This window comes from Balearica regulorum, chromosome 3 (genome assembly GCF_011004875.1).
Source record: "Balearica regulorum gibbericeps isolate bBalReg1 chromosome 3, bBalReg1.pri, whole genome shotgun sequence".
Classification (NCBI taxonomy): Eukaryota; Metazoa; Chordata; class Aves; order Gruiformes; family Gruidae; genus Balearica; species Balearica regulorum.
In genome coordinates this window covers 32,841,527-32,869,188 of record NC_046186.1, presented here as the reverse complement: position 1 = coordinate 32,869,188, position 27,662 = coordinate 32,841,527, and the positions used below count along the sequence as shown (strand labels likewise).

Genomic DNA, 27,662 nt, shown 5'->3' with positions numbered 1-27,662 from the left:
GTCGCAGTGCTGACAATCTCCTTCCAAAGGTGCCTGATTTTCTTGTTACCATATAAAGGATGTGGACCTCTAGGATAAGAGCAGAATGTGGATGCAGTAAACAGACCCAATGAGATTCAGGCTACACCCAGGAGGTTTCTGTTTGTATAACTGTCAGATGACAGTTTCTTATGCCTGGAGCTTTTTTAAATTCTAGGGTCAGTTTAATGCCCTCTGCAAATACCTTAAAGTCCAAAAAGCTATGCTAGCAATTACCTCATCCTGCGATTGCTTTTTAGCTTTCCTGTTTTGAGACCAGTGTCAACTGGATCCACTTGTATCCTTGATTCCTTTTTTTTCTTCAGTCACATAGAGGCTGGAGTGAATTTTCTGGGGCAGGCTTAACATGACTGCAGCTTTGCCAGCAGTGCTGATCTGCAGTATGTATGCCATGTCACAAGCCTAGAGAGCATTGTACCACTCTATCCTTTCTCTACCTTGTTCAACTTGCAACTACATCTGTCTTATACAGAGCCAAACATCCTTGTCAGGGTTTGGAAACAGGTATCTCTGTAGCCTGTTAACCCTAGTCTTTGGGTCAGCCACTGCTATCAGTAAGTTCCAGACTGAAGTAACCTTTCTTCCCATCCTGATTTCAAAACTTCATGGTTTTGTACACAGGGATCCTATAAAGTTCTGTTATGAAGCCCATATATGCATGATAAGATTTAATGTAAAGACCAACCAGAAGCCAAGTAGAATTCACAAAAAAACGTATTTCAGTAGTCATTCTTGATCCCAAAGCTGTTAGATATTGGGTACTATCAACTTGTCACATGTGAGCGATTTTGACCGCTTAAAGAACCACTGCTGAAGATATCAGCAAAAGTGGTTTTATTGAAGTAAGATGTTGTAAAAGTGACACAAAGTTTGATGGCAAGGTTAACTCTATTACTTATTGCAGAGGATATAATAATGATTCAAAGTTACCAACATGAAATCTTAGTGCACCCATAATGCAAGGTTATGCGTGGTGTCAGTTGCTTACCAAAGATCTGTAGTTGGTAAGGGGTCTCTCAGCCTCGAGGAGTAACCTTCAGAGAGAGGTGTCCCAGCTTAAGGGGAGATCACTGCCATGCAGCCAACTGCTTCGCAGAGCGGGCTTGAAAAAAGCTCACTCAATCTGTCATATTTATGGAATAAAGTGATGGGCTCGTAGTCAGATTATCTGCGATGGAAAAGGTAAGCATGAGACTCCTTGTACTGACAAATTTCTTTGTTCCTTGACAAATGAGTCTTGGAAGAACCACCTGCTATTCATGTGTTAATCACATGGTTGGTGTTCCAGTTTCCAAGCTCATATGCATCAGTGTTCACCATGTCACCCTGTTCCTGTGTGGATTTTCAGAGAACAGGTTGGAAGTAGGGAAGTTCTTGGCCCAGTTATGGCCTAGGCCTTTGCTTCCTTTTGAACCAGACTGCCACTAGTTTGGTCAAGGAGTCGAGTGCATCCATCACACTCCACCCTATGATTACAGTCAATCCACTTTATTGACTCATAGGGGGGTAGTACAATTACCTCTTGCCTCTATGCCATAAATCTGTGGCGTATTGCAGATCAGTGGTAAGGGTACAATTATCTGATGAGTTGATTAGCTTAAGCATTACGATTAATGCTAATTATATACCATTGCACATATACAATCAACTGATTCTGCATGTTTTACATGTTAGATTAACAGAATTTGTTTCATTATTCACCAAACTCTGATGTACAGAATGATTATGAGCAATAAACACAGTAAAGTCAGAACTAACAAAACTACAACTGGATATAAAATCAAATTCAAAGCTCCATTTGATGTTGGTGAGCATCCAAGGAGAGTTTCCCACCAGGGGTGTTCTCCGTCTTTTTTTACCCTTTCTAGGACGTGGTCTATCTTCTCTGTGTCATGATAGATGGTAATCAGGGTTCTTTGTCTGTTGTTTCAAATTTGTTTTAGCAATTGACATGGGTCATCATGTTGCAACAATTTTCTTACCAGTGTGAGATTCATTCCAGTGGGGGTAGGTAATAAATCTTGATACAATGTATAGTTAGATTGTAACAGGAACTGAATATAAATGACAAACATTTTGTTCAGTGTCAAGACAAATGTCATGGATCTTAATAGTATTACTTTCACAAATAATTCCTTGTTGTTCCCATACGACACGTGCATCACATCACCAGTTTGCTATTTGTTCCCATTTTGTTGGGCCCATGCTCTATGTTCTAATGGGTAGAGAACAGTTCCAGTGTGATTTAATCCCAGCACAATGTGTATACCAAAGCATTGCGTATTCTTAAAACAACGCTTTACTGTTGGTGGGCTCACAAGTGAGATTGATTAGACACAACAAGATTGGAAATTCTTTTTGAATTGAGTTGCATTTTCCCAAATTACCTTTCAAATCTCAGTGGGCAAGGTGTCCTCATTGCCGTTTCTTATAATTGCTGCTATAGTAGATTGCACCCATAACCTAGCTTGGATACAGCTAAGGGCTACAGAGACATTATTCAGGGCAACACCAAGCGCGTCTGCAGTTAGCTGATGGTCCTTCTTGTTAGTTCTTTCCCATTTAGGCAGTATATCAGATAAAAGCCATTGACTACTTCATAGTGAGAAGATCAAAATGGATGTTCTAATTTATGCAAGTCACTCATTGCTGAGCTTAATTTGTTTGCTAAAACTTCAGCATCTATGCTGTTTAATACTCATAAACTTGTTCCTGGGATGCCGGTCACATCTCTCCTTGTTCATTTTGGAGAGGTGAAGGTTTGCCTGTGCAACCATGCTAACCATTCTGTATAGGATGTATTTAGGAATGTTGAGCAGGTAGGTTTAATTGCAGAGATAGTAACCTGCATTGATAGTTCCACTCATCTGAGGGACTATGATGAATGAAATAGTACTTGTTGCTGGTCTGTATATTTAATAGCATAGAGTCCCATTTCAGAAATCAGTGGATATATAGTTTGGTCAGTTGTGAGAGTAATAAAATAGGGACTAGGCTAATAGCAGTAGGGGTAGCTGTTGGTGTAGAGTGAGGATCTGGGAAGAGGTATTAGCGTGACTTTTAAGGATAGTCCATTTCAGTTATATTTCCCTGTATCTGTCCACAGACGTACTGCTTCTATAGTTGTGTCGTTAAAGAGGAAACTAATTAAACAACTGGGGCGTGAGAAACAGTTTGCTCTGCCTTTTGATTGAGTTTGATTTGTGCTCTTAATGACCATGTAGGTGCTTCCCTTTGAATAATTTGTTACGTTACATTCAATAGAGATTTTGTCAGCTGACCCGCCTCCAGAAATAAAGTGACTTTTATTTGCTTTTACCATGGTGTGATTACCAGTGATTGTCATCATTAGATTTTGTCTTGGTTTTCCTGATATTCCTGTATTCCCATCATTTTTAAACATATATGGTGCAGAATGTACTATAATTACTGTATCAATTAGCATAAACAAAAGAATCTGAGGTTTCCATCCCTTGTGTTGGACGTGTTGACATGTGAACTGTATTTTGTCCATTCTAATGATGATTACTCCTGTGAGAAGGATAAGCAATCCTCCAATGGTTAACCTGATCTCCAAGGGAGGTGTGCTGGTATCATTCCTGGTATCGTTCCTGAAAACAAAAAACAATACAAGTCTCAGCAGGATTTTTCTGGGCTGGTTATTCCTTCCAGTTGGTGGCTAGGATATATCCACCTAGTGTTAATAGGATGTTTAGCTCCGTTGCTGTCTTCTGCTTCCCAGGCCAAAGGGCTACGGGATTTTGTTAGTGTCACTGGGACAGTGCCAGTTTGTGGTAAATCCACCATAAAGGGTTGCCTGGGTTGAAGGGTAGTGGTATATACTTTTACATCTGATGGAGGTGGTCTGTCAGGTGCTGACAGAAAGACTGCAGGAGTGACTGGGCTCTCTGTTAGTTTGTATCGGTTGTTCAATTGGTGACTCACTTCAGGGCAATTGAGTATCCTAGTGGGGCTTGTGTGGTTTAAGACTCCTTTTTGAGTAGACCATTAGCTCTTTCTACTATTCTTGCGCTTTCTTGCCGGAGAAATATGAGACATTGTCACTTTGGATTACATGAGGGGCTGGTAGACCTGAAAACCAAGAAGATAATCCCCTGGTGGTGTTCTGACCATTAGCCTTCTGATACTTAGTTTCCATAATTAGGCCTGAGATGGCTTCTGCTCCCGTGAAGATGTACTGATATCCCATGGAGGGTTGAAAGGGTCCAATGTAATAATAATAAAAAATGCCCTTAGGGAGCGCCAGTGACTGGGAGTGCTGCGAACAGGACATGGTGCGTCAGGGCATGGCACGGCAGTTCACATGGGAAGGGCACTGAAGCTCTGCCAGCTCAACCAGGGTGCGATGGTATCCACCTGGCAGACAGCCATGGCCTCTCTAGGCTCTGCACCACCACGACTGACGCAGCTTCCGAGACAGAGCTCTGGTGGGAACACGCTGACACCCAGGTGTCAGGCTGCACTGTGAGCCCTGCTCTTAGGGCAGTACAGGAGGGCAGCAGTGAGCACATCAGTGGGAGGTGTGCCCAGATGGAGGAACTCCTCTGCTTAGTGACAGAGCTCCGGGAGGAGAATAGGTTGAGGAGTATCAGGGAGTGCGAGAGAGAGAGAGACAGACTGCTGGAATTGCACCCAACCTTCCCTAGGACAGGCCCAACGGGCAGACAAGATGCATGACGTGGCAGATTCCCTATCCTCCCTCTGCCTCATTGAACACAGTGACTTAAGGGATAGGGGGCAATGGTGACAAGTTCCTGCCCAGTGCATCTGCTCTGTGACTACCCCACCTTCCCGGATGTCCTTGCATAACAGGTATGAGGCTCTGCAAGGGGAATCAAACAATAAGGAGGATGATGGCTCATCTAGCTTGGAGGTGTTGCTGAGGTTAAGTCAGCCTATGCCCTGCATCAGAACTGCTTCCATGAAGGGAAAAAAACTGGGTCATTGTCATAGGAGACTCCCTTCTGAAGGGAACAGAAGGCCCAATATGCAGACTGGACCCACTTCTTAGGGAAGTGTACTGTCTCCCTGGGCCTTGGGTTAAATACATGAAGAGAAAGCTTCCTACCCTGGTACGGCCCTCAGATTATTATCCGTTATTGATTTTTCAGGTAGGCAGCAATGAAATTGCAACAAGAAATCTGAGGGTAATCAAGAGACACTTCAGGGCCTTGGGACAACTGGTTAAGGGATCAAGAGCACAAGTAGTGTTCTCCTTTATCCCTCCAGTTCAAGGAATGATGAGGGAAGAAATGAGAAAAGCCAGTGTATCAATACCTGGCTCTGAGCCTGGTGTCACTGGCAGGATTTTGGGTTTTTTGATCGTGGGTTAGTTTACACAACACCAGGCCTGCTGGTGACAGATGGGGTGCACCTGTCTCAAAGGGGGAAAAGGATTTTTGCACAGGAGTTAGCGGGGCCTGTTGAAATAGCTTTAAACTAGATTTGAAGGGTGAAGGGGATAAAATCAGGCTTGCTAGAGATAAACCTGGAGGTGGCACGCCAATTTTTATGGGATGATGTGCTAGTGAGGTCCTTTGGTCTGCCATCTCAGTGGAGGTAGGAGATGGAGAGCCAAGCAACATCAAAGACACAAAGGTTATTGATTGGTTAGAAAACCACATAAGTGCCTGAGAATGGTCAGGTAGGAATTAGGGCTGCTCCCCTCAAAAAGGTGACGGGATCGGTAGCCCAACTGAAGTGCATCTACAGCAATGCATGTGGCATGGGCAGTAAATAGGAGGAGCTGGAAGCCATTGTGCAGCTGGAAAACTATGATGTAGCTGCCATCACAGAAACATGGTGGGATGACTTGCACAGCTGGAGTGCTTCAATGGCAATGGATGGCTACAAACTCTTCAGGAGGGATAGGCAAGGAGGGGGAGGCCTAGAGGTCACCCTGTATGTTAGGGAGTGTTTTGATTGTCTAGAATTTGATGATGGTGATGATAGGGTTGAGTGTTTATGGGTAAGAATTGGGGGAAGGCCAACAAGGCCATCATGGTGGGATGCTGTTATAGACCACCCAACCAGAATGAACAGGTAGACAAAATATTCTATAAGCAGCTGGGAGAAGCCTCACGATTGCTAGCCCTTGTTCTTATGGGGGACTTCAATTTACCAGATGTTCTCTGGAAGTACAACACAGCAGAGCAGAAACAGTCCAGGAGGTTCCTGGAGTATGTGGAAGATAACTTCCTGACATAGCTGGTCAGTAAGCCAACTAGGGAAGGTGCTCCGCTGGACTTGTTGCTTGCAAACAGAGAAGGACTTGTGGGTGATGTGATGATTGAAGGCCGTCTCGGGCATAGCGATCATGAAATAATAGTTTTCAGTTCTTGGAAGAGTGAGGAGGAGGGGTCAGCAGAACTGCTACTTTGGACTTCTGGAGGGCAGTCTTTGGCCTGTTTAGGAGACTGGTTGACAGAGTCCCTTGGGAGGCAGTCCTGAAGGGCAAAGGAGCTGCCCTTCAAAGGAAGGCTGGACATTCTTCAAGAAGGAAACCTTAAAGGCGCAGGAGCAGGCCCTCCCCATGTGCTGAAAGAGGCCAGTAGGGAAGAAGACTGGCCTGGCTGAACAGAGAGTTTTGGCTGGAACTCAGGGAAAAAAGGAGGGTTTATGGCCTTTGGAAGAAGTGGCAGGCAACCTCCTTTGGAGCCTGAACAAGACTGCTGTTATTTTGGTCAAGGAGTCGAGTGCATCCATCACACTCCTGACTTATTATAGGAAAGATAATACAAAACAATGTTACAATGATGGATCATGCTCTCTTAGTTGGATGGGCAAGACCTTCAAATGAGCACTGAGCGCCAGCTGCAACCCTGGCCACCAGCTGCTGGGCACCATGTGAGCTGCAAGCACTGCACCAGCCAGACCTGACCAGAGACACTCACCACCGGGCAGAAAAGGGAAAGTCATCCTGTTTCCCTCCACCAAGGGAGTGTCTGCTTGGGACCGAGTCAGTGCCAGCAGCACCACGTGTGCGCAGTGCTTCCCAAACTCTGCGTTGAAGGCCTCCCAGCACAGGAAAGGAGAAGCACAAAGGGTGCAGAAGCAAATGGGAAGCAGGGTGAAATGCAGCACACCTTTCCCTAATGGGATCAGGCATTACTCTGGGTCTCCACTCAGCGCAAGAGCTGGCAGCTTAAAAATAGGAAAAACAATGTGGATCCCATTGATCTGGACTGCAGTAAGGATGGGGAGGGTGTCCAAAGGGAAGTTATGAAGTAGGATGGAGAACAGATGATGAGCCCTGCGTGGTATGTGAGGCTCTGGCTATGGGTGAATGAGTTGTACCAAAGTGGGGAACTATTGCATTGTGTGGGCTGGAGCTCGTTGAGGACTTAGAGACACAAGGGACGGGTCTGCTCTGCCTCTGCCCTTGGTGAGTGAGGAGGAAAGGGTTGTCAAGCACTGGAACAGGCTGCCCAGGGAAGTGACAAGTTGCCATCCCTGGAGATATTTAAAAGATGTGGCTCTTAGGGATATGATTTAGTGGCCGACTTGGCCGTATTAGCTTTACAGTTGGACTCGATGATCTTAAAGGTCTTTTCCAACCTAAATGATTCTATGATCATGCTTCAGTGAATCTTACAGAGTAGTTTTGTAGATATGTTACAGAGAATGACTAAACCCCAGCATTCACCACCTATGCTATTTCTGATTCACACAGTTTGAATTGGTTTCAGACACTGGTTCTGTCTATCTTAGTAAATTAAACAGCACCAGGCCAAGACCCAGACCTTGGCACTGGAACACAATCCTTTATACTAGAGGATATATCCTCTAGTGCAGTCCCTAGTGCAGTTTTGACTGATGCTGGCTGTTCTGTTTGCAGTTTCTGGGCATGGTTTGAGGGGGATGTTTACAAATAGATAAGCAGTACATAAAAAAAAAAGTGGATTTTTTCATATTTTGACATCTTACCCTATTGTCCCTATTGAAATTTTGGGAGTCAATGTAGAATAGATTCAGATATTTTCAGCTGTGATTTTTATGTTTGATAATATTACAGGCCATGTTTCACAATAGCGAAAGCTTCTCCCATCTCAACCTTAGCTATTGGCAGTTTTGTTACTCTAAAGAAGAGTAAGTGGAGAAAAAGAACCCCCAAAATGATGTTAGGTTGAAAGTCAATGTCTTTTTTTGTGAGTAATTGGAAAACCGTAATAAGGCACAATTTTGAGAACACTTCAGGCAAAAATAGTTTCAGTGTTGTTTGACAAAGTCAGAATGTTAACTAGGTCTGTGTTTTCCACTGCTTAGCTTTGTGGATAATTTAGTATTGGCTCTTTGTCCTCAGGAACATGAGAACAAATCTGAATTCATTAAATTGTGGATGTTACACTGGTTTGTGTGCTTATATCTTATGTGAATTAAATGGATCTCTGAAATGGGAGGAAAAATGCTGTATCTCCATCTGTTTTAGAAGTATTTTTTTAATGGACAGTTGTAGTTCTTTTGGAATGTATAGATTTGAATGTGCACAGACTGCAAATAACATTTGCAGAACAGAACAGAAATACTAGGATTTTCTTAAATAATACACTGTTCTGCAAATGAAATATTTTTACTGTAGAAACAAATTACATATATTTGAAATTAATCAGGTCATTTATTTATTCCTCTTTGGTTCCTGCTTGTCCATACAGGTATGTTTTGTTACAGGATTCTAAGACGAAACATAATAATATTAGGGTTTTTTTTAAAAAAAGGAATATCAACTTTATGATACAAGCCATTCAGCTTTGACTGTAATGATCAAAAATTCTAGAGATAGTTCTGCTAAAAAATGTTGAGTTAAACAGCAAGCAAGACAAGATTGTGACTGAATTTGTGGATGTCTCAGTGTGCTTATCGCGTGTTAGCAGGGCTAGTATGGCCTACGTCAATACAGAATACTTACAAAGGCTAGAAAAAGGGATACGCTTACTGGATTTTTTTCTTATAACTTCTAACCAATTTGCAGAGCAGAGTTGTAGTAGCTGCAAGAACATCTGCCATATAAAGGGGAGAACTACCGTTTGACAGTCAGAATCTGTACCATCCAGCGTGGCAGTGGATTATATGTTCTATGCTATTACTTGCCTTCAGTCTGTCACCTTAATTATATAGTAAGATTTAAGTGCTTTCATTGTCATTCTTAAAAATTTGCAGCTTTAAAGGTCTCTTGCATTAGTGCTAGATGATAGGGAGGATTGAAGATAATTTAGTATGCTTTTGAACCTGCAGTTTCAAATTCTGAATTTTTTTTTCTTTTTTTTTTTAAATCTTTAACCTTTTAGGGTTCAGTGGGTGAACCAGGACCTAAGGGTGAACAAGTAAGTCATGTTGCAGGTGATGGTACTTTCAAGTCACACTACCAAATGCTGCAGTACATTACGTTGACTAAATCTGAAGGCTGATAGTATGTCTTTTTTTGATATAGGGTGCACCTGGAGCAGAAGGAGATGGAGGAGAAAAGGGTGACTTAGTAAGACATTATTTTCTCTTCACCTGATCTAATATTTTGTTGTCATAAATTAGAACTTTAAAATATTGTTGAAGTGCTTCAAGCATATGGTTTGATCATTGAAAGTCACATTTCAGTTTTATACTAACTGGACGTTGCAGAGCACAGCAGTTCTATTAGCCTGGTCATGCCATTCCTGCTGTTTTGAAAGCACTCTGAAATACATATGTTCTTTTGGGTGTATAATACAGTACAGGCTGCCTTGAAGGGGGTGTGTGTAGGTATATATGTCTATAGACAGATACATACATACATATGTAGAGATACAGCAAGTGTTTATATATAAATATATATATGCATACACACACACAGAGAAATTCTTGGTGTTTGAGGCAGTGAGGATGAGTAGGTAGTTTAATTCAGGTGAAAAAGGAGCACAGGTAATAAATGTCCTTCATAACTCAGACAATGGAAATATTTTGTATTGCCTTTATCTTCAGAAATAAGATGTAGCAGCTGGTTGTTAGGGAGAGGGAGAATGGTCTGGAGGAGGCTGTGACACCGATATTGCTGGAGGGAAGATGTGTACGCTGCAGGAGTGTGGCATGTTGTGAATTCACATGGGTAATGCCTGGGTCACGTGCCCTTGGGTAAAGAGGATTTGTTTTCCTACAGAAAGAGAAATGTACTAGTCCAGCACCTCCTGTGGGGCCCCATCCAGCAAAGGAAAACTTGATCTTCCAAAAGGAAGCAAGCTGCTCCCCTATTTAAAAAACGGTACCCAGGTTGTGTGCTGGAAATGAGCACTTTCTCTTCCTACACTCTGCAGTTCTGAAAGGCTCTTAAAGTTAATTAACAGCCCTAGTGGGCTAGATGTCCAGTAATGCAGCTTTACCATCACTACACAGATTCCCAGGAAGCAATACTATGGGTTTTTTAAGGGTGCTGCCAGTTAGTCTCTTTTAAACTGGTAACAGGTGTTATTTCTATTTCACTTGTGGCATGTTCGTTAACAGGCAAAGTGGCCTTTCTGACCTTTAGAAACCAATTATTTCACCAATGACATTTAGGAACTGGGAAAATACACTTTTCAGAAATCTCTCCAAGAGTAATATGAAAACACTGAAGAAGAAGAGTTAATCTATTTCATAGGTGATTACAAGATTTTGATTCCCCCCCCCCCCCCCCCCCCCCCCAATTCAGAGGGAAAACTAAAAACTTCTGAATAGGGGCTGCTATTCTCAGTCAAGCAATAAAGGGATCTCATGGTTGTTCAAGCCAGGAGCCAGGTTGCTGGGAACAGGAATTTCTAGGGATTTGGCTTCTTCATGGCACATTGGGTAGACACCTGCCTGGTTTCTGTTGCAGTTTTGTCAGGGCTAACACAACACTTAAAATACCCATAATTCTGTCAAACTAGAAAATCCTGGTTAAATAATGCTTCCTCTAAAGGTTTCCAAGCAATCTACTTTCTAAGATTGGCTTGTGCTGTAACTGTGGTTTGAGAAGTTAGAGCCATGTGTCTAATTCTAAGATAAGCAATACAAAACCAATTATAATAAACATGCTTTCTTATTTGCACCTTACAGAAATGTTTTTGAGAAAGGAATTTTACAAAAAAAACCCTGACATTTAAGTTTTATTTCTAAAAGAATCGTAATTCATTTGAGGTGCAATTTTGTGTAAAATAACTAAATAGGTGAATTTTTTTATAGTGAAAAAATAATCTCAAGTTTATTGCATTTGAAATGTCTATGATAACAGATGCTCTCTTCTAATAGAGTTTGTCTTTTTGTCTTGTTTTGTTAGGGTGATATGGGATTACCAGGAGCAAAGGGAGCTGTAAGTATAATGACTAACACTGTTAAAGAAATATGGAGATCTAGTAGATCAAATGGATAGTTTTCTGATTTAAATGAGAAAAAAGAAAATGCAAATAATGAGCTGAGCTCCTTATCACAGTTAAATTGAATGAGTTCCAACACATTTCTTCTGTTTAAATTTTGAATACAGTTAATATTAAAATGAATTAGCTTTGGAAAGGAAGTCACATTCTGAATTCTAAGCTCCATAAAAGAGAAGCATCATTCAGCAGCAATTTTCTGGCCAACTAATTTTTTTTTTTAATTTTTTTTTTATAAGGAAATGAATGCACTCTTTGTACAGTAGGTGTTGTGTAGAAAGGAGGCTCAGTGCAGTGGCTGTGTGCAGCCTGTAATCTTTACACTGAGAAAAAGCTGGCAGCAGGACTGTGATGTCTGTGAAAGCAGAAGTATTTATGGCCCAGATTTTTTTTTTTTTTTTAAAGAAATAACAAAATGATGACTTTGATGTGGAAGGTGAGCAGAAGCTTGTATGTCACATAAGGAAAAGGATTTGAGAGGTAACAGATTCTTTTATTTCAGGATCACTGAAGAGTGGGATTGTTACAGCAGATGACAGTTTGGGCTATGATACTAACGTATCAACAGTTCTGCCTACAGGGAACTGAATCTGACCATAACAAAAAACCCCGCTATGCCTGTGTTCTCTCTGGTCTGTGTGACCCTGAGGCTAAGCAAATGCAAGCTAGAGAGTGTGTACTGCTGATTAAGATCTTACAAGAAGGACATGAGGAAGAGCTAGAGTAGAGGAGACATCTGTCGTTTTATCCCCCTAGATTTTAAAAATCCTCTTCTCTTGATGAGACCCTGGAGTGCTTGTCATTCTAGTGAGTACATACACATGGATGAGTAATCCATCAGGGAACCTGATAACTCACCAGGCTGGGCAAGAAAGGAATGATGGCTTCCTGGTTGTATAGTCCACGAAGGAATTTTGCTGTGGTCTTAATACTGAGGCACATTCCGTGGGTTTTCTTCTGACTGGGACAGCAGTTAGCTGTGTGAGATGCAGCACTGAACTGAAATGGCTCCATCTTGTGGATTTAGCTGATACCACAGCTGAGTAATTTGTTCAGCACCTCTTTCAGTGGGTGGTGGTCTTTTTTTTTTCCCCTCAGTAGATTTCAGAAGCTGTAAGTATGTAGGATTTTTTTTTTTTCTGCTTGTTTTGGGGGTTTTTTTTGGGGGGGAGCTTTGTTTGGCTTTTACAGAATCACAGAATGGTAGGGGTCGGAAGGACCTCTGGAGACCATCTAGTTCAACTTCCCCTGCTAAAGCAGGTTCACATTGTTCTTTTTCTTTGTTAGTACTACTATTGACTAATAGTAGTAAAATAACTTGTACTGAAAGTAACTCAGTGGTGCCTGTTGGCATAGGTGTCTGCATAATATTTAATCCCATTAGAAAATTTACTGGAGCAGAAGCTATAGCTTTATTTACTAAATGTACTTAAGTGGACATATTGCTGTAGTCAAATCAACCCTTTCATTCCCCAGAGGGTCAGGATGCTTATACCAGTAAAATAGCTCTTTCTACTACCCCTTCCCTGAGTGAAATAAGCTGGCATTGCATCTGTTCAGGCAGTTTGTCAACATCAGTTTGTGTAAGGATGTTCCCTCCCCTGTGCCAGCAAACTCAAGTGTAGGCACTAGAACCTGTGTGCAGTGAGACTTGGCTCTGACGGATGTAAACAAAGCAAAAATGTGTGCTTCCAAGGAGCCTGGGGCTAGACCATACAGGCTTATACTGTGGTACTCTCTACGAAAGGGCATGAAAGGCATTTGGAGCAAGCAGGGAGCTGGAATATTTGTAACTTAAGGAGCACTTAACGTCTAGAAAAGTGGCATGTGACATGCATAAAGGCAGAAGTAGAAACCAACTGTAGGAGACGTGTTCCTTGACAAAAAAACCCCAATGTTTTGTGCATGTCACTATGGATGCCGATTTGCCTCATGTGACAGAGTATCTTATTTTTCCACTTCTCCTCTTTAAATGAGGAATACAGACCTCTTTTTAAATTTATAAATCACACAACCACTTATTTAAAAAGAATCTGTTCAACAACTCTACATCCCAGCATTCATTGCTTTGCATTTACGAGTAGCTCCTGTCACCATTTTGATATATCAGATTGAGTCTAACACTAGGGTAGCAGTCTGTTGAAATTCCTCTCTTTCATTGTCAGGTTGGGAATCCCGGAGATCCTGGTTCCCGTGGGCCTGAGGGAAGCCGGGGACTGCCTGGCACGGAAGGGCCACGAGGCTCACCTGGACCGCGAGGTTTGCAGGGTGAACAGGGTGCCCCAGGTCTGCCTGGCAGCCAAGGTCCAGCTGTAAGTACTGGTTTCACGTAACTGGTATCTTTTGAACACTTAGCTGTCACTCACACCACTCCTTTTCTTGCATCAGGAGATGCATACGCATGCCCAAGTGCCACAGTAGAGTTTGAAATACACTGTACCTCACAACAGACACATTTGTAGACCAGAGAAATCTTAGGGCTGTATACAGTTGGGTCCTCGGGTCCTCAGCTTTCATTTCAGTTCCATTTTCTTACATCTGCCCTAGTGCTGTAGTGCGCACATAGTATCTACCTTGCTTAGTCAAATTGACTTTAGCTGGTATAGTTACACTTGCAGGGATGACTGGAATACCTTTTATTGACTGGTCAGCATTTTTCACATCAGGCACACTTACTTACAAAATGTACTGTGATATCAACTGTTTTTTTAAACTATTATTTTTTTAATCCTAGGGAAAAGAACCAACTGATCAGCACATTAAGCAGGTTTGCATGAGAGTCATGCAAGGTAAATACGCTGAAAAGTATTTGATGTTTCTTGTGCATTTAAATCAGGATAAGCTACTGCTGTGGAGGCAACCAACATTTTCACACTCTTATCCAGAACAAATAGCACGGCCTAAGCAGAGGACCTGGCAGAAAATCTTCCTGCATGTGAATGTGGACACAATATGAGACAGAAGTCCCTTATTTTATATATATTTTGCAGCCTCGTTGAAATATCTGTTGATTCCACACTATTACTATAGTAACCAGGTGATAGACAGGAGTGTTTTTATGAAATACATATGTTTAGTGTAGAAATCACTTGCTGTGTTTACATATATAAAAGTACACCACTTCACTGAAAGCTTGTTTTGCTGTTTGTACTCATACACTAGTAGATTACAGCAAACAAGCTATGTGCAAAACAGGTAAAAAAATCTTAATTTTTCTTGGTTGTGGATACAAAATACTAGTCTTGCCAAGTCTTGCAGACTTTATAGTAAATGTCATATTAAGTTGTGTGTGGCTGCACCCAGAGAAAGTTATTTCTAAGGCATGCTTGGAAGATGGGTTTGAAGTCTAGAATAGAAACTTTGGGCAAAGAGAGGTCTGCAGTCGTGCTGTTAGAGCAGTGGCCTGAAAGGGGGATAAGGAAAAGGGAATAGCTGACTTAGACCCAAGGAATGGCAAGTTAATTCTATGCCTAATGAAGCTCCTGCTGATTTACCTTAAAAAAAGATGAACATAAAATGTTCAGTTATTTATCAAACTTGAGCCGATGAGCACTAATTTGAGTGGTTTCTTTCCTCTGAAAAAAGAAGGCCTGCGCTTACTTTGCAGGCCAATGTAGATGACTTCCTTCATGCTTTTCAGCTGTTCCTTCTTTCAAAGATGGATCTTAATAAGGCTGAAGAAGTAGTAACAGAGAGAGATGTTTGCCCTTTTAAGAGGCAGCAGTTGCCCACATACTGCTTAATTCTGTCCTCCTGTTCATTGCAGAACAACTAGCTCAGCTGGCAGCCAGTCTGAGGAGGCCAGAATTCGGTGCTCCAGGTCTTCCTGGCCGACCAGGGCCACCAGGTGCTCCAGGGCCTGCTGGTGAAAATGGCTTCCCAGGACAGCTTGGACCCCGTGGCTTGCCTGGCCTTAAAGGTCCCCCTGGTGAGATCGGTCGTAAAGGTCCTAAAGGTAAGAAATTCTGTAACTAATTTTCAGTTGTTGATTTTTTTTCCTTTTTCTTTCTTTCCTTTGGATTACAGGTTGTGGATGTACACTGTACATGTGTAAAGTCCAGAAATATCCTGATTTAGCTGTTTCCTGCAGCTGTTGCCTCAGTTGCCCCAGTGATTAAAGGGCACATTGGCCTGGCCTCAGGAAGACTTGTTTATAAATCCATTTTTTTTGTCATCAAATCACTTATACAATGTAAGAAAGGACAGGCACTTGCCTTGAACTAGAAGTAAGCAGCTGAGTCAGATTCCCAATATTAATTTTCCCTTTCATGGACTTTTGAGGTTTGTGTTTTTCATATGCTGAGAAGTTCCAGCAGTGATTCTGTCTTTCTTCTACTAAGTCTGGTTGTGGACCTCACTTCTGCGGGACTTGCAGTCCCAAAAGCTAATGTAAACAGTCAGATTCATTCGCTAATCTCTAGCCTACTTTTCTAAGTCCATCCCGTTTCTCGCATTACAAGTGACTGATAATGATCAGCCTCTTCTATTTGAGTATAATACCTGAGCCATTTAACATTATTGCACTGTGTACCACAATCTATTGATCCTTTGGAAAGAACAAATCCGTAAAAAAATTGACTAACCTTACACTTTAAAAGAAAGCTCTTTGATCTAAGTTAATAGCTTTTGTTCCTGACTGAGGGGGTTTATACACCTCCAAAGAATTACATAGTAGAATTTTCTGCAAAGTCTTATGGCCACTATGTAAGTATTAGTTTCTATTCAGCAGTGGTTTCAATTTGTTTTCTTGAAGGAAGGTTTTATTTAAAAATTGTATTTCTGCACAAAGCTGGTCTGTTGCTGGATTAGAGCATTTACTTTTGTCTCAAGTTTTATTTGAAAGGACAATTGGGAAAACCTTTGAGAGAAGGAATAGAATACAAACAAAGCAAACCTTAACAGCATTGTTGCTGAAGCTCTGTTACTGTTTTCATTTAATGTAATGTCACCTGTATTCACAGAAGCAACGAAAAATGGAGATACAAAGGTGGTCTGATATGCTAAATTTGATTCATCACACAGCAGGCTGCACTGTGGTAATATTAAAAAAAAATAATCTACAGAGCATTAAAAAACCCCCAAACAAGCAAAATGTTTTATTTCCTATCATAATTGTCATCAAATTCTGAGTTACCTTACAGTAAACCTTGAAATACAATTACAGATACAAGACAAGTGGTGAATGCTCACATGTGCAAAAGCGATCATGATGGTACATGGCAGGCACCCTGAAAAAAAAAATCTCTGCTTCGCCTTGGGTTCCCAGTAGTTACCAGAGTTCCACAGAGATGAACTGACTTTCCCCATCCGTTTGGGGAGTTGTCTGTGATGGGAGTGCGAAGAAAAGGGTGCCTAGGACATATGATAAAAGGGAAAAGGAGGAGGATGTTGAGAATAGTTTAGAAGGGCATGATGAAGAGGAGAGAGAAAAGCCAGAATGTGTTACCATGAGATAGAGCAGAAGATACAAAGGTACAGTGATTTTAACAGCATCAGCAACAGCAGAGTCAAAAAGAGCTGGCTCAAGGAAGGAGGTTATGGTGACTTTAATGAGCAATCTGGGGTAGAGAAGGAGGGCAGAATGAGACATAAGAAGCTGGAGCAGTTTGGGGTAACCAGCAGTAAACACTATTCCAGAGTGTTCAGTAGCTGGAAACAGCAGTACACATGGGTAACCTGCCATTGGTGCTTCCAGTAGCTGCATTTCCAAAGACAGGCTCAATCTCCTGTTGACTAGGCAGTCTGCAGTGTAGAGATAAGATTCCTCCTCTGGTACCCTGTGTGCCTCTTTTATTGAAACCTGGACTTTGGTACTGACTCCTGTGTTCTGTTACATAGCTTCCTCATTTTCTGCTGTGCCAGTTCTAGGCAAGCCCCAAACTTAACAGTCTATCCCAACTCTCCTCACTGGAGTACAGGAATGTGTGGAAGTATAAAATAAAGCTCATTCAAACATTGTTAGGCATATACTTGTGACTTTTGACTTGCAGCAAAAAAAAAATAAAATCAAGAGTTTACATAGGGTGTTCATGAGTGGTAGATATAGGTACTTTTATGGAATATATACAGTGAACAGAATTTGCACTTTACAACAAAAAAAGTGTTCCCTTATTAAGATGCTTCTTGTTTAGAGCAACGTATGAGTTTGAAGAAAAGTCCTTTGTTTTGCTTTTATGAACATCTTATGTGGATGTCAACAGAACACTCTAATGTGTGCAAGCCAGCTCCTCTTTTCTTCTCTTGCTCTAGCTGTCTCAAGGACCAGCATTTGAGAATTTTTACTTATTAGCAGACTTCACGTGGTCTTGCAAAAGCCATTTGCCCGTAACCTCAGTCTGTATCCCAAAATAGCCTGTGTAGTTCTGAGAGTTTGGTTTATTTCTGTTGTATAGCCTATGACATATTTCATGTGGTACTTGTTATCCAGCCCCAGGTGGCTGGTTTTTTTCCCCTCCAACATGGCTGCTTCTGAGTGTAACTCAAATGGGGGAAAACCCCCCAAACAAACCCTAAACCTCTTATAAGGACACGTGTCAGGACATCATGCAAAGATGCTAAGAATATATACAGCCACCTGAATTCTTTGCCTATTAGCTGTTCACCTCTGAGAGGGAACTTACCGAAACTAATACTCCAAGCAGGCTGTAACTAATATTTCATGGATTTGCTTTAGGTGAACCAGGAGAAAGAGGAGAAAGAGGATTTCCAGGCAGAGGACCGAAAGGTTACCCTGGACCAAGAGGTCTTCCAGGTAAATATAACAAGGATGGGGATAAAGAAGAGAAGATGTAGTAAAAATTTGTTCAGAACCGTTATCTCAAGCTGCCTTGGAAAGGTAGAAGATGTCCATTAAGCAATAATAGCAGTATGTCATAATTTTTACTTTGTAGGTAATAAAACAATCACAAATCAGAATTAAAAGCTCTTTTACTAAAGAGCTACCACCCCATTTATCTCAGGGTAGGAAAGGTAGGAAAAGTGTATAGAAAGCATTAAAAAAAAGAGGCAATCACATGTGTGTATATGTGTGATAGCCTTTTTCTTCTTTAAGTATTTATAAAATAAATATATTTATAAATATATTTATAAAATGAAACAAAAAAGGCCACAAACCCCAGATTATCTCAGTGGCAGCCACAGCAGTCTTCAAAATCTCCATTCATAATTTAGGACATTCAAAATACAATTCTCCTTTATTTTTGTGGTAATTAATTGCAGCCTTATGTAATAGGGGTCCAGGACAGATTCTTGCTGATAAATGCAGCACAACTGGCATCTAGTGGCCAGTGAATGAAAATAACCGTGCTAGTTCCATTGGTGTCTCTCTACAGTGCATTTCTGTGTGTGTATATAGACAGAAACTATCAAAATGTGTTCTCTTTGTAAAAAGGAGGAAAAAAATAATCAGTTGAGTATATACTGATACCTAGGACATCTGTGAAACTTGGAGTTGTCTTTAGAAATTTATCATTGGATGAGGCTTACTAAAATCACTATAATTCATCCCTTCATCGAAGATTTAGAAATAAAAAGATACATTAGTGCTCAGCAGTTCCACTCTATACATCTATTTCCCCAACACATCTGAGTGGAGAACGAAAATAAATTCTCAGTAGGTCTCTTTCTGGAGCGCTAACATAACCCTGAGGTACCAGTAGCATCTACGCCTTCATATGCATCGCCAACAGGGCTGCAACCAGTTACACTGCATAGCTTTTTATAGCGGCAATCTGTACCAGTATGGCTGTAGATGTGTAAACAGTCTGAAAGGAGGAAAACTCTCCCTCTAAGTAGACACCTCTCCAGGGAATCCACCGAGAGCAGTAAAAAGCCATCTTCATACAGCTTTTAAGACCAGGATGTTCAGTAAAGTTACATGTATGCTAAGCAAGACATATGCTTCAGATTTTTTGACCTGCATCCACTTTTCTAGGTGAACCAGGCAAACCCAGCTATGGCAGGGAAGGCCGTGATGGTGAACGAGGTCTCCCTGGGGTGGCCGGTCAGCCTGGGGTTCCAGGTCCTCCTGGCCCTCCCGGCCCTCCTGGGTACTGCGAGCCATCGTCTTGCAGGATGCAGGCTGGACAGAGAGCTGGTAAGAATGTGAAAGGGCCATGAGTGGGCAACACAACTGCCACAAAGTGTCAGCATCAATTTACTTCCTGCACAGACAGCTGAGAAAAAATAAGGAATGAAGGAGAAATACAAACAAGGAGAAACCTTTCAACCAAGGTTTTTAACACAGTGGTTGTACATTCTTTCTAAAGGTGTACTTAGCAACACAAGCTGGAACAATGGTGCTTACAGAAATACACAGGTGATGCCTTCTGGCTCTTTCTTCCTTTGGGGGGAAAAAAGGCACTTGTCTATTTTTATTTTTTTTTTTTTTAATAAAGAGTTTCTGTGATTTCTCTTCCTCCCCTACTTAATTCCTATGTATGACATCCAGTGAAATAACGTGTCTTCAGCCATCAAATAAAAGAAGGAACAGTTTTATTTACTTCAGTCGTAGCTATTCTTTTATGCTTATAAAATAAATTCCAGAGCACTCCTGTGCAAATTACATCAGTTCACACGCAGTCATTTCATTGTATGTTCGTGCTGTACAGGATATACTAAGCCTCCCTCAGCTCTTCAATTGCAGCAACAGAGACGGGAGGCGGTTCTTATGAAAACCTGCCCCCCACCCCTCTGACACCTTTTATGTGATTGCTGGGTTCTCATGAATAAGCCATGTGGAATAACCTCTTCAGTTTCCACTCCAATTTGTGTTGCATTCATAATTTTGTATGAAGCCTATTCCATCTTGCCTCCTCCTATGTGAAATTAAAATAAAAGGCTAGAAGCCACTGTTGAGCGAATTTTAAGTCCCAGAAATAGAAAAATTTTATAGTAGACATTACAGATTTTGAAGTAACATCTGTGGTTGTACAAAAACCAAATAAATAATGTTTTAAACCCCGTATGTTTTTGTATGTATGGTTACATTTGATACCAATAAATAACAGCTAGAAGACTGCCATTAGACATTCCAAGTTGCCTTTTTTAGATAAACTCAATTTTTAGAGGAAAATGTGCAATGTGGATATTTTGTTTCTCTCTGTATAAATTAAACTATTTGTGGTTTTGACTTTACCTTCTCTGAAGTGTATTCTCTCTCAAAGACAACAAAGAAACCATCCTACAATGTTCCCTTTCATTTCATTGTTAGTCGTCCAAATTTTCAAATACAAATTTGGCACACTTGTTTTAAGCATTGATTTTTTTTTTTTTCCTAGCCCTTAATTGTCTCTTTATGTTCAAAATAGTTGACTTGTATGCCATGAGAGAATATAAAGAAATAACACGATGATTTGAGCTGTGCATTTTGTGTGTAATGTATAAGAGAACACTAAAGGGAAAGGTACTGGTATAACACATACTCTAAAAGGAATTATTGGAAAAAAAAAAAAAAATCCCACAATAGCTAAGCCTTTCCCAAAGCAACCCTGATGCTCCAGCTGCATCTGTCCTCCTCCCCAGAGACTCTGGGCACAGCATGAGGCAGAATGGTTTTTCTGCACCTCTAGTTTGTCCAAACTCTCTCAAAACCCACATCGCCTACTTTAATCCTACCAGTTGTCATCAGAATAGATGAGTGCAAAGAATTTCATTCTTAAGAAACAAATACAGACAATTGCATACAAGGTGATTAGCTTGTTCGCACATAAGGGTATTCCATAAAATTTTACAACTGGGTCAGTTTTTTACCGATTTAGGGCATGGTCCTCAATAGTACTCATACATAGCGCAATGAATAAATCATCAGTGGTAATGACAAACTGCAGTTTCACCAGCAAACTTTTATTTTGCCTATAAAGTGTGTAAAACTGTTAAAAAGGAAAAAAAAAAACCCAAACAACTTAGAATGAAAATATTATTTTCCATATGTAATGCATAAACATAGTGAATCAAATGAAGCAAAAAACCCCCCAACATTTAAATACAAATGTGAAGTGCTTTAAAAAGTATAGTCTGAAAAATGCATAAAATTCCACAAGGGAAAGAAACTCACGTAGGAGAGAACACATTCATATGTAAAAACCAAATCAGAACTACTACAATCCAGAAATCCAACACTGAGGGTCAGTTCAATGCAGAATCCGTCTAAGTGGATAGCTTCAGATTGCGACAGGTTTTCTGCCTTCAAGCTGATTCGTGAGATTTAACTTAAAATACAGAACTGCAGAATAAATCCTAAGGCCCATGGTAAGTCATGGATGCACTGGTTAATCTTAAGGATTTAACAATTCCAAATCTTGTGCAAGAGTGGACAAATTTTATCTAAAGAACGGTAGAGCCTATACCAAAAATACCAGGAACTGAATTTTAGTAACAGCACATTCAAGTAAATAAAGATGTGGAAAACAAGGACAGGATTTTGAATTTGAAAGAGGCGTATCAAATATGGTGATACAGAAAAAAATAGTGCTAGTTTAAATAAATATATTTAGAAAGCACAAAGCGAAGAGATTGATTGAGAGGTTTCACAAGCCACTGACAGCGTGCCTCCCATTCTAACCAGATGCTCCTTGAAATCTCGGTGAAGTCTGGAGTAAATCTTGTTCTCATTTCCCTCTGGATCATCATCTTAAAATGCCATAAGATTTTTTTTTTTTGAACAAAAGACTAGTGAAAAATCACTTTTACCCATCAGGATCTCCATCGCCACTCCTAATTCTGGAGGTCTGATATTGCACTGAGAGAAAGAAATATTTTAGCTCCTCATTACTTCAGCGTAGGCAGGAACCAAGAGAAAAATGTTTAACAACTGTCCTCAGAATGATCACCAGTTCTTCACAATCCAATCTGGTATTTTAAAATACTGCAATGCTTTCCCTACTAGGCTACTAATAAATATTAGTAACACTGCTGCTGAATACTGTAATAAAATATAGATGTATGTTACGCAACTGTAGTTTATAGAGAGAGCTTATATAGAAGTTTTCTGCCACAGCCATCACTGGGTTCAGGCAACCTAGTAGCAGCTGCTACCAAAAACCTCTTGGGCATATTTCACAAAGGCCAAAGTCTCTTGCCAAAGGAGCTCTAGAGCACAAGCTGGAGCTCCGAAACAAGGCAAGAAAGCAAGGCCAGGAGAATTACGCTAGATTTTGCTTCCCTGAAGCCCCTACTTCTGATCTGAGTTGACCCAGAGCTGAACGCAGACCTACCACCAACTGTGCTCTGCCTTCAGAAAGGGAAAGTGTCAAGAGATGGTGCTTTCACAGTTACTTGAAGGACAGAGGGAACAAGAAACCAAAAGTCCTTTAGTTTCAGCGTTTCATTGGTCCCTCCTAGCAGAGCCGAGCAGGTGGGCTCTGTGTACAAACACATGCTGCATTTTGGCAAATATTTTAAAACTCCTTAGCTAGTTGGGTGAAACGTGTTTGCTTGAGCTGCTCATCACTGTGTTCTTATTTGGCCTTGCAGTCTCTGCTTCTTTTCAGCTTAAAATGCAGTCACTGCATCGCCTCTGCTCACACATCACAGGTAAAGCAGAAATGGCTTTATTTTGTCGGGAACGTTACTCCCATCGGATGTGTTACAGCTTCAGTTTTATTCCTCTCCCCTCGATCTTTTCTTTTACTGTTCTGCCTGCTGTGTATGCATCCAAAAGGACTCGTAAAGCTGTGGTAGCTTTAGACAATATATGAAGCAAGCTCGCTGAAGCCACTATGAAATTTGAAGAAAGAAAGTCAAGTTAGTGGTCAAATTATTACCTAGCATCCTTTAAAATGCCATTGATCTGGGAGTTCTCTTTTTTTCTCCCGGAAGAGTTAGGCAGCAAGGGAGCAATGAAAATACCTGAAGTTACCTAAAGTTAAATGGTTCAGTGAATCCTGAGTAAAAGTGACTAGCTCATGTTCAGCCAGGAAAGTTATCTGCATTTGATTCAGACATTATATTAACTTCCATAAATATATATGGCCAAGGTTTTTCAAATTTGTTTTTTCCTCCAGGCTGTGGAGCCCTAAGTTTCACCAACCCGTAGGAAGCACAAACCTGACCCTGGTGTGGTCCAAAGCAATTCCCTCCCCTGAATTCAGGTTGCAGCCCCAGTGCCGAGGCGGAGGCTGTGTGCCTCCTTTCTCTCCTTCCCTGTCGCATCCTCCCTCTCGTGATTTGACACAGAAGGAAAGGCTGTCATTTCTGACAGAACTGCATACAGAAAGTATATGAAACATTTCACTTTCCATCCAGAATCCTATTTCAGATGTAAACAGCCACGTAATAATGTAAAATTTTCTATCCACTTAATACATTTCCATTGAACTGACCCTTAAATGTTGCAAACCAAAAAATATAATGAAGGAAAGAAGCAACCAGTCGGCAGGTACTGTGATTCATTCAGTAACAGCTGCATATCATTCAGAAATAAAAGAAAATAAAGCATATGTCATTGAAAATCCTTCAAACATATTGACTGGAAACAGCAGATATTACATTAAAACTTATAATTAAATGCATTTGTAGAACACAGACTTGGAGATCAAACTGCTAAAAGACATGTAGACTACATATTGTTTTTAGCTACAAACTTCTTTTGGTCTAGAATCTGTAAGTTTGTTAGCAGTTAATATTAAAAACCACATTTCCTTAAGGTATCGTGAAGCTTGAGTTTTCTACTTAAACACCAACCAAGGCAAGGTCATGGTTAAACTTGTTCCCCATGGCCTGCACCCACCTACGTGTATGGAGATGGATTTAAACATCCATCCAGTACAATCTCATTGTAGCAGACATAACAGATTTCAAGGAAAATGTAGATGACTCAGTACATCCAGAATCTAACAAACACACGATTAAAAAAAACCCCAAAGCCAACATTGTTTTGATTCCTGAGATACTTCTCATGTTCTAACGTGTGACGTTAGAGCAGTGGCTCTGCTGAATTGGTAAAATGCACGGTTAGGGGCTGGCTTTACGTAGTATGTGTGGAGAAACGCGCTTATAAAATGCTAGTTTAGCCCGTGGGGTTTTTACAAGACTTTTATGTAAACATTACAGAAAAAGAAGAAAAAAATTGAGTGTACACTGACATGAAAAAAAAGCATTTCACCCTTGTGAAAAAGAAGAAGCGCCAAAATGTTTTGTGTCGTTATCCATTCATTTAAAAAATACGCTTATTTAACAAAGCTGTGCATCTCTAACATCTGTCATAATCCACAATGATAAAACATAAAGGGAGGATGGATAATACAATCAATCCTGGTTCCATATCACAGTGCTCTTTTAGCATTGAAACCAAATCCAGTTTAAGACAAAAATATAAGTTTTTAAAACATTACTAAAAGTAGGCTGCACTGTTACTTGATGGTGTGAAATATGTTGTTGTAATTTTTTTTTTAACTGTAGGGGACTCCCTGCTCCCCTAGAGACAAACATCATTACAGTGGACATAAATGATGCCTGAAAGTGGGATGTCCCGTTACCGCATGTTCTTCTATAATGTGTATATATACAAAACACAAATAAAATCTATGCACTATTACCTGAAAAATAATTATCCAAGAAAGGCAGTATTTCTGCAAATACTACCACACAAAAATAAATGTATTTTAGGAAAAAGAAAAAAAAAAATCAGGCTCAAGAACAAAATCAGAAACACTGACTCTTGTGCTGTGAGTCTACGCAGCGCTGGGTTGTTCCTTGCGCTGCTGAGGCGGCTCAGCCTGGGCTTTATCCTTCGTCCTGAAAAAGACGTCCTCAACTCCGCCATGTGGACAAAAGGATGGATGTTGCAGCCTCAGCGAAGTTCCCCTCTTACCAAGTTTATTATTTTCCTTAAGCAAACTGATGTACATAGCTATCCAAAGAAAATCCCAACACTTTCTTAAGTAGGTGATAATGCAACTTGCCATAAAATATAATAGTTTGACCCTGAACTAGAACAAAGCTTAGAGAGCTTTTAAGAAAGGTTTAAAACATTTTGTCAAACATATTTCAGTTCAAAGTCCTGTTGTACGTAAACATTCCCAAATCAGAAAAATATCTTGTGCTACTGGAAAAAAAATAATATCTGCTGTGTTTAATTCCTCGCAATGCTTACTGCAGCACAGGCTGCTTAAAACATATGTGAAATTGATAAAAGCAAATTGCAAAACAGATTAGCACCCCTCTGCCCTCCCCGGCCCCCTTCCCAAAAACTAAGACAACATCAGAAACTGCAAAGAAATCTCAGGGGCCAAACCTGAAAACCATGCAGAAACACGTTTCCAGCTACATTCTGCTTTCAATTCTAAAAATGCAGAATAGGAGTAAGTCAGTGTGAAGTAAAGTTAAGCTCGGATTAACTCTGCTCTACCCCAGTGAAGACCGTGGCATCTTAAAAAAGGCATTGAGATAGCCCATATAAAAAAATACCCGTTTTCTCAAGTGAGAAAATGAAAGTGGGCTTTTAGCAAAATAAAAAATAATGCAACAAGATAATGACCAAAGTTACCTGCAAATCAAGCGAAAGTGTTCAAATGCATTTTAAAAAGACCTTTAGATTTGAGCCTATCAAAAGAAAAAGGCATCTGTAGGAAACATAGATGAAAAAATAAAACTTCTTCAAATATAAAAAGTGTTCTGCTTTCCGATAAGTTCAAGTAAATGAACATACAGCAATTGCATCCGGCCAACAACAGATGCTCGGTTTCAGCTAGCTAAAAGCCCCAAAATATACACATACCACTAACGCGGCGCAATGGTCTATGTACAGCCTTCCAGGACGGGGGCTGCTTGGAAGCCTCGCGGTCGCACGGATATCCTTTACAAGACAGCACCCTTTTCGATATTATCACAGAAAATGAAGCTTAAAATTAACTTAGGAAGTAAAAAAATATTTAGATTTTTTTACATATATTGGAATTACTAGAGAAGTAAAAAGAAATCGATGAAAAAATGTTCATGCAAGATACCTGACCAGCAGTTCATTTGACTGAATGGAAAACAGTATGTGGGGCCCGTTTCTCCGTTGGTGTATTTACACCGATACACACGTTGGTGCAAGGCCCCTGGCTTTACTCGCTGGGCTGCAGACCTGTGGCCCAGACAGCAGTAGGTGCCCCAGGACAAACAAGCGCCCGGTTTCCAGCTGCCTCACAGTTCCCAGCATTCATGCAGCTACAGCGCTCTGAGGACCACATCTGGAATGGCGGCCGATGCCGCAGAGCAGACCAAGACGTGTCCCATGGGCACAGGAACGGGAGCAAGGCATTTTGAGCTAAGCACAGGCAGGACCACTCGTTCCAAACGCGCCTTCACCCTGGTGGGACAGGCACCCACGGCCCACAGAGCGGAGGACGTGCTGGCCTAGAGAAGGGGCAGTGATTGCCACCCGAGGGACAGCGAGGGATGAGCAAAAAAGGAATTGTGAGGCCTCTGGTTCACCTGTGGGCTTTGACCTGTCTGTCCCCATCCTCAGGAGGGACAGACGAAGCAGCCTGACCCCCCGAGGGGTCCCCATGTCGCAGATTCTCTTCAGGAGATGATGGTTTCATGGTACGCCACAGGTTTTCTGCCATCCTCCTCCCTGCTGCCCTCTCCCGTCCCAGGTGTTTACTCTCAGCCTTCCTTCTTGTTTACTTAAACATCCTTCTTGTGCCAAGCACATTTTTCCCTCCAAACATCTGATTAACGTGTCAAGTGGGCATGCTTTCCCTCTCAGAAAGTGTGCTCAAAGGCTTGCCTGTGCTCCCCAGCTACCTGGGTTAACTCCATCACTTCACCTCGTGCACTCATCTTGCTCCTCCAGCCTGGGAGCAAGTGCTGGGAACTCTATTCACAACAAATGCCAACGTGTTTCTTTTTTTAAAGACTCCCACCAGTCACTCCTTTTAAGCAAAACCCAGAAGTCAGCCAGATTTGTGTCTCACAACAGCTGCTCTGGAACCCAGCACTTCCAATTTGGAAACGCTTCGCTGGCGGCTCAGTACTGCTCAAGCACGAAGTCACCAAAGCGACTTCCCTACCTGAAGTGGGAGAGAATGCCTGGCTTCCTTATGGCGGGGCAAGAGCCCTCGCTACTGCTTTTGTACTACAGGTTTATTTTGAGGTTGTGGGTTACAGCTCGCTCTGTTCTCTCAGTAGCACCTTTGCCTTCTATGGCAGTGTAGCAAATTCCCTAGGACTAATCTAGGATTATATGTTTCCTAACAATCAGGAGTGAAACTTTGGCCAACCCTCCTCCCTCCTTTTCAGAATTGGCCTCTCTGTAATCAA

At 41.2% G+C, this 27,662-nt stretch overlaps 1 protein-coding gene across 1 annotated transcript in view; it reads left to right on the top strand.

The window, feature by feature from the left end:
* COL9A1 (collagen type IX alpha 1 chain) overlaps nt 1-20,517 on the top strand; it is a 75,730-nt gene extending 55,213 nt beyond the window's left edge. Inside the window, exons 31-38 of the mRNA XM_075750050.1 lie at nt 9,345-9,380; nt 9,488-9,532; nt 11,321-11,353; nt 13,580-13,726; nt 14,149-14,203; nt 15,181-15,369; nt 18,088-18,165; nt 19,348-20,517. Coding sequence (XP_075606165.1) covers nt 9,345-9,380; nt 9,488-9,532; nt 11,321-11,353; nt 13,580-13,726; nt 14,149-14,203; nt 15,181-15,369; nt 18,088-18,165; nt 19,348-19,532 — 768 coding nt within the window. The 3' untranslated portion in view covers nt 19,533-20,517. The remainder of the gene's footprint in view (nt 1-9,344; nt 9,381-9,487; nt 9,533-11,320; nt 11,354-13,579; nt 13,727-14,148; nt 14,204-15,180; nt 15,370-18,087; nt 18,166-19,347) is intronic.
* Nucleotides 20,518-27,662: the final 7,145 nt, after the last annotated feature.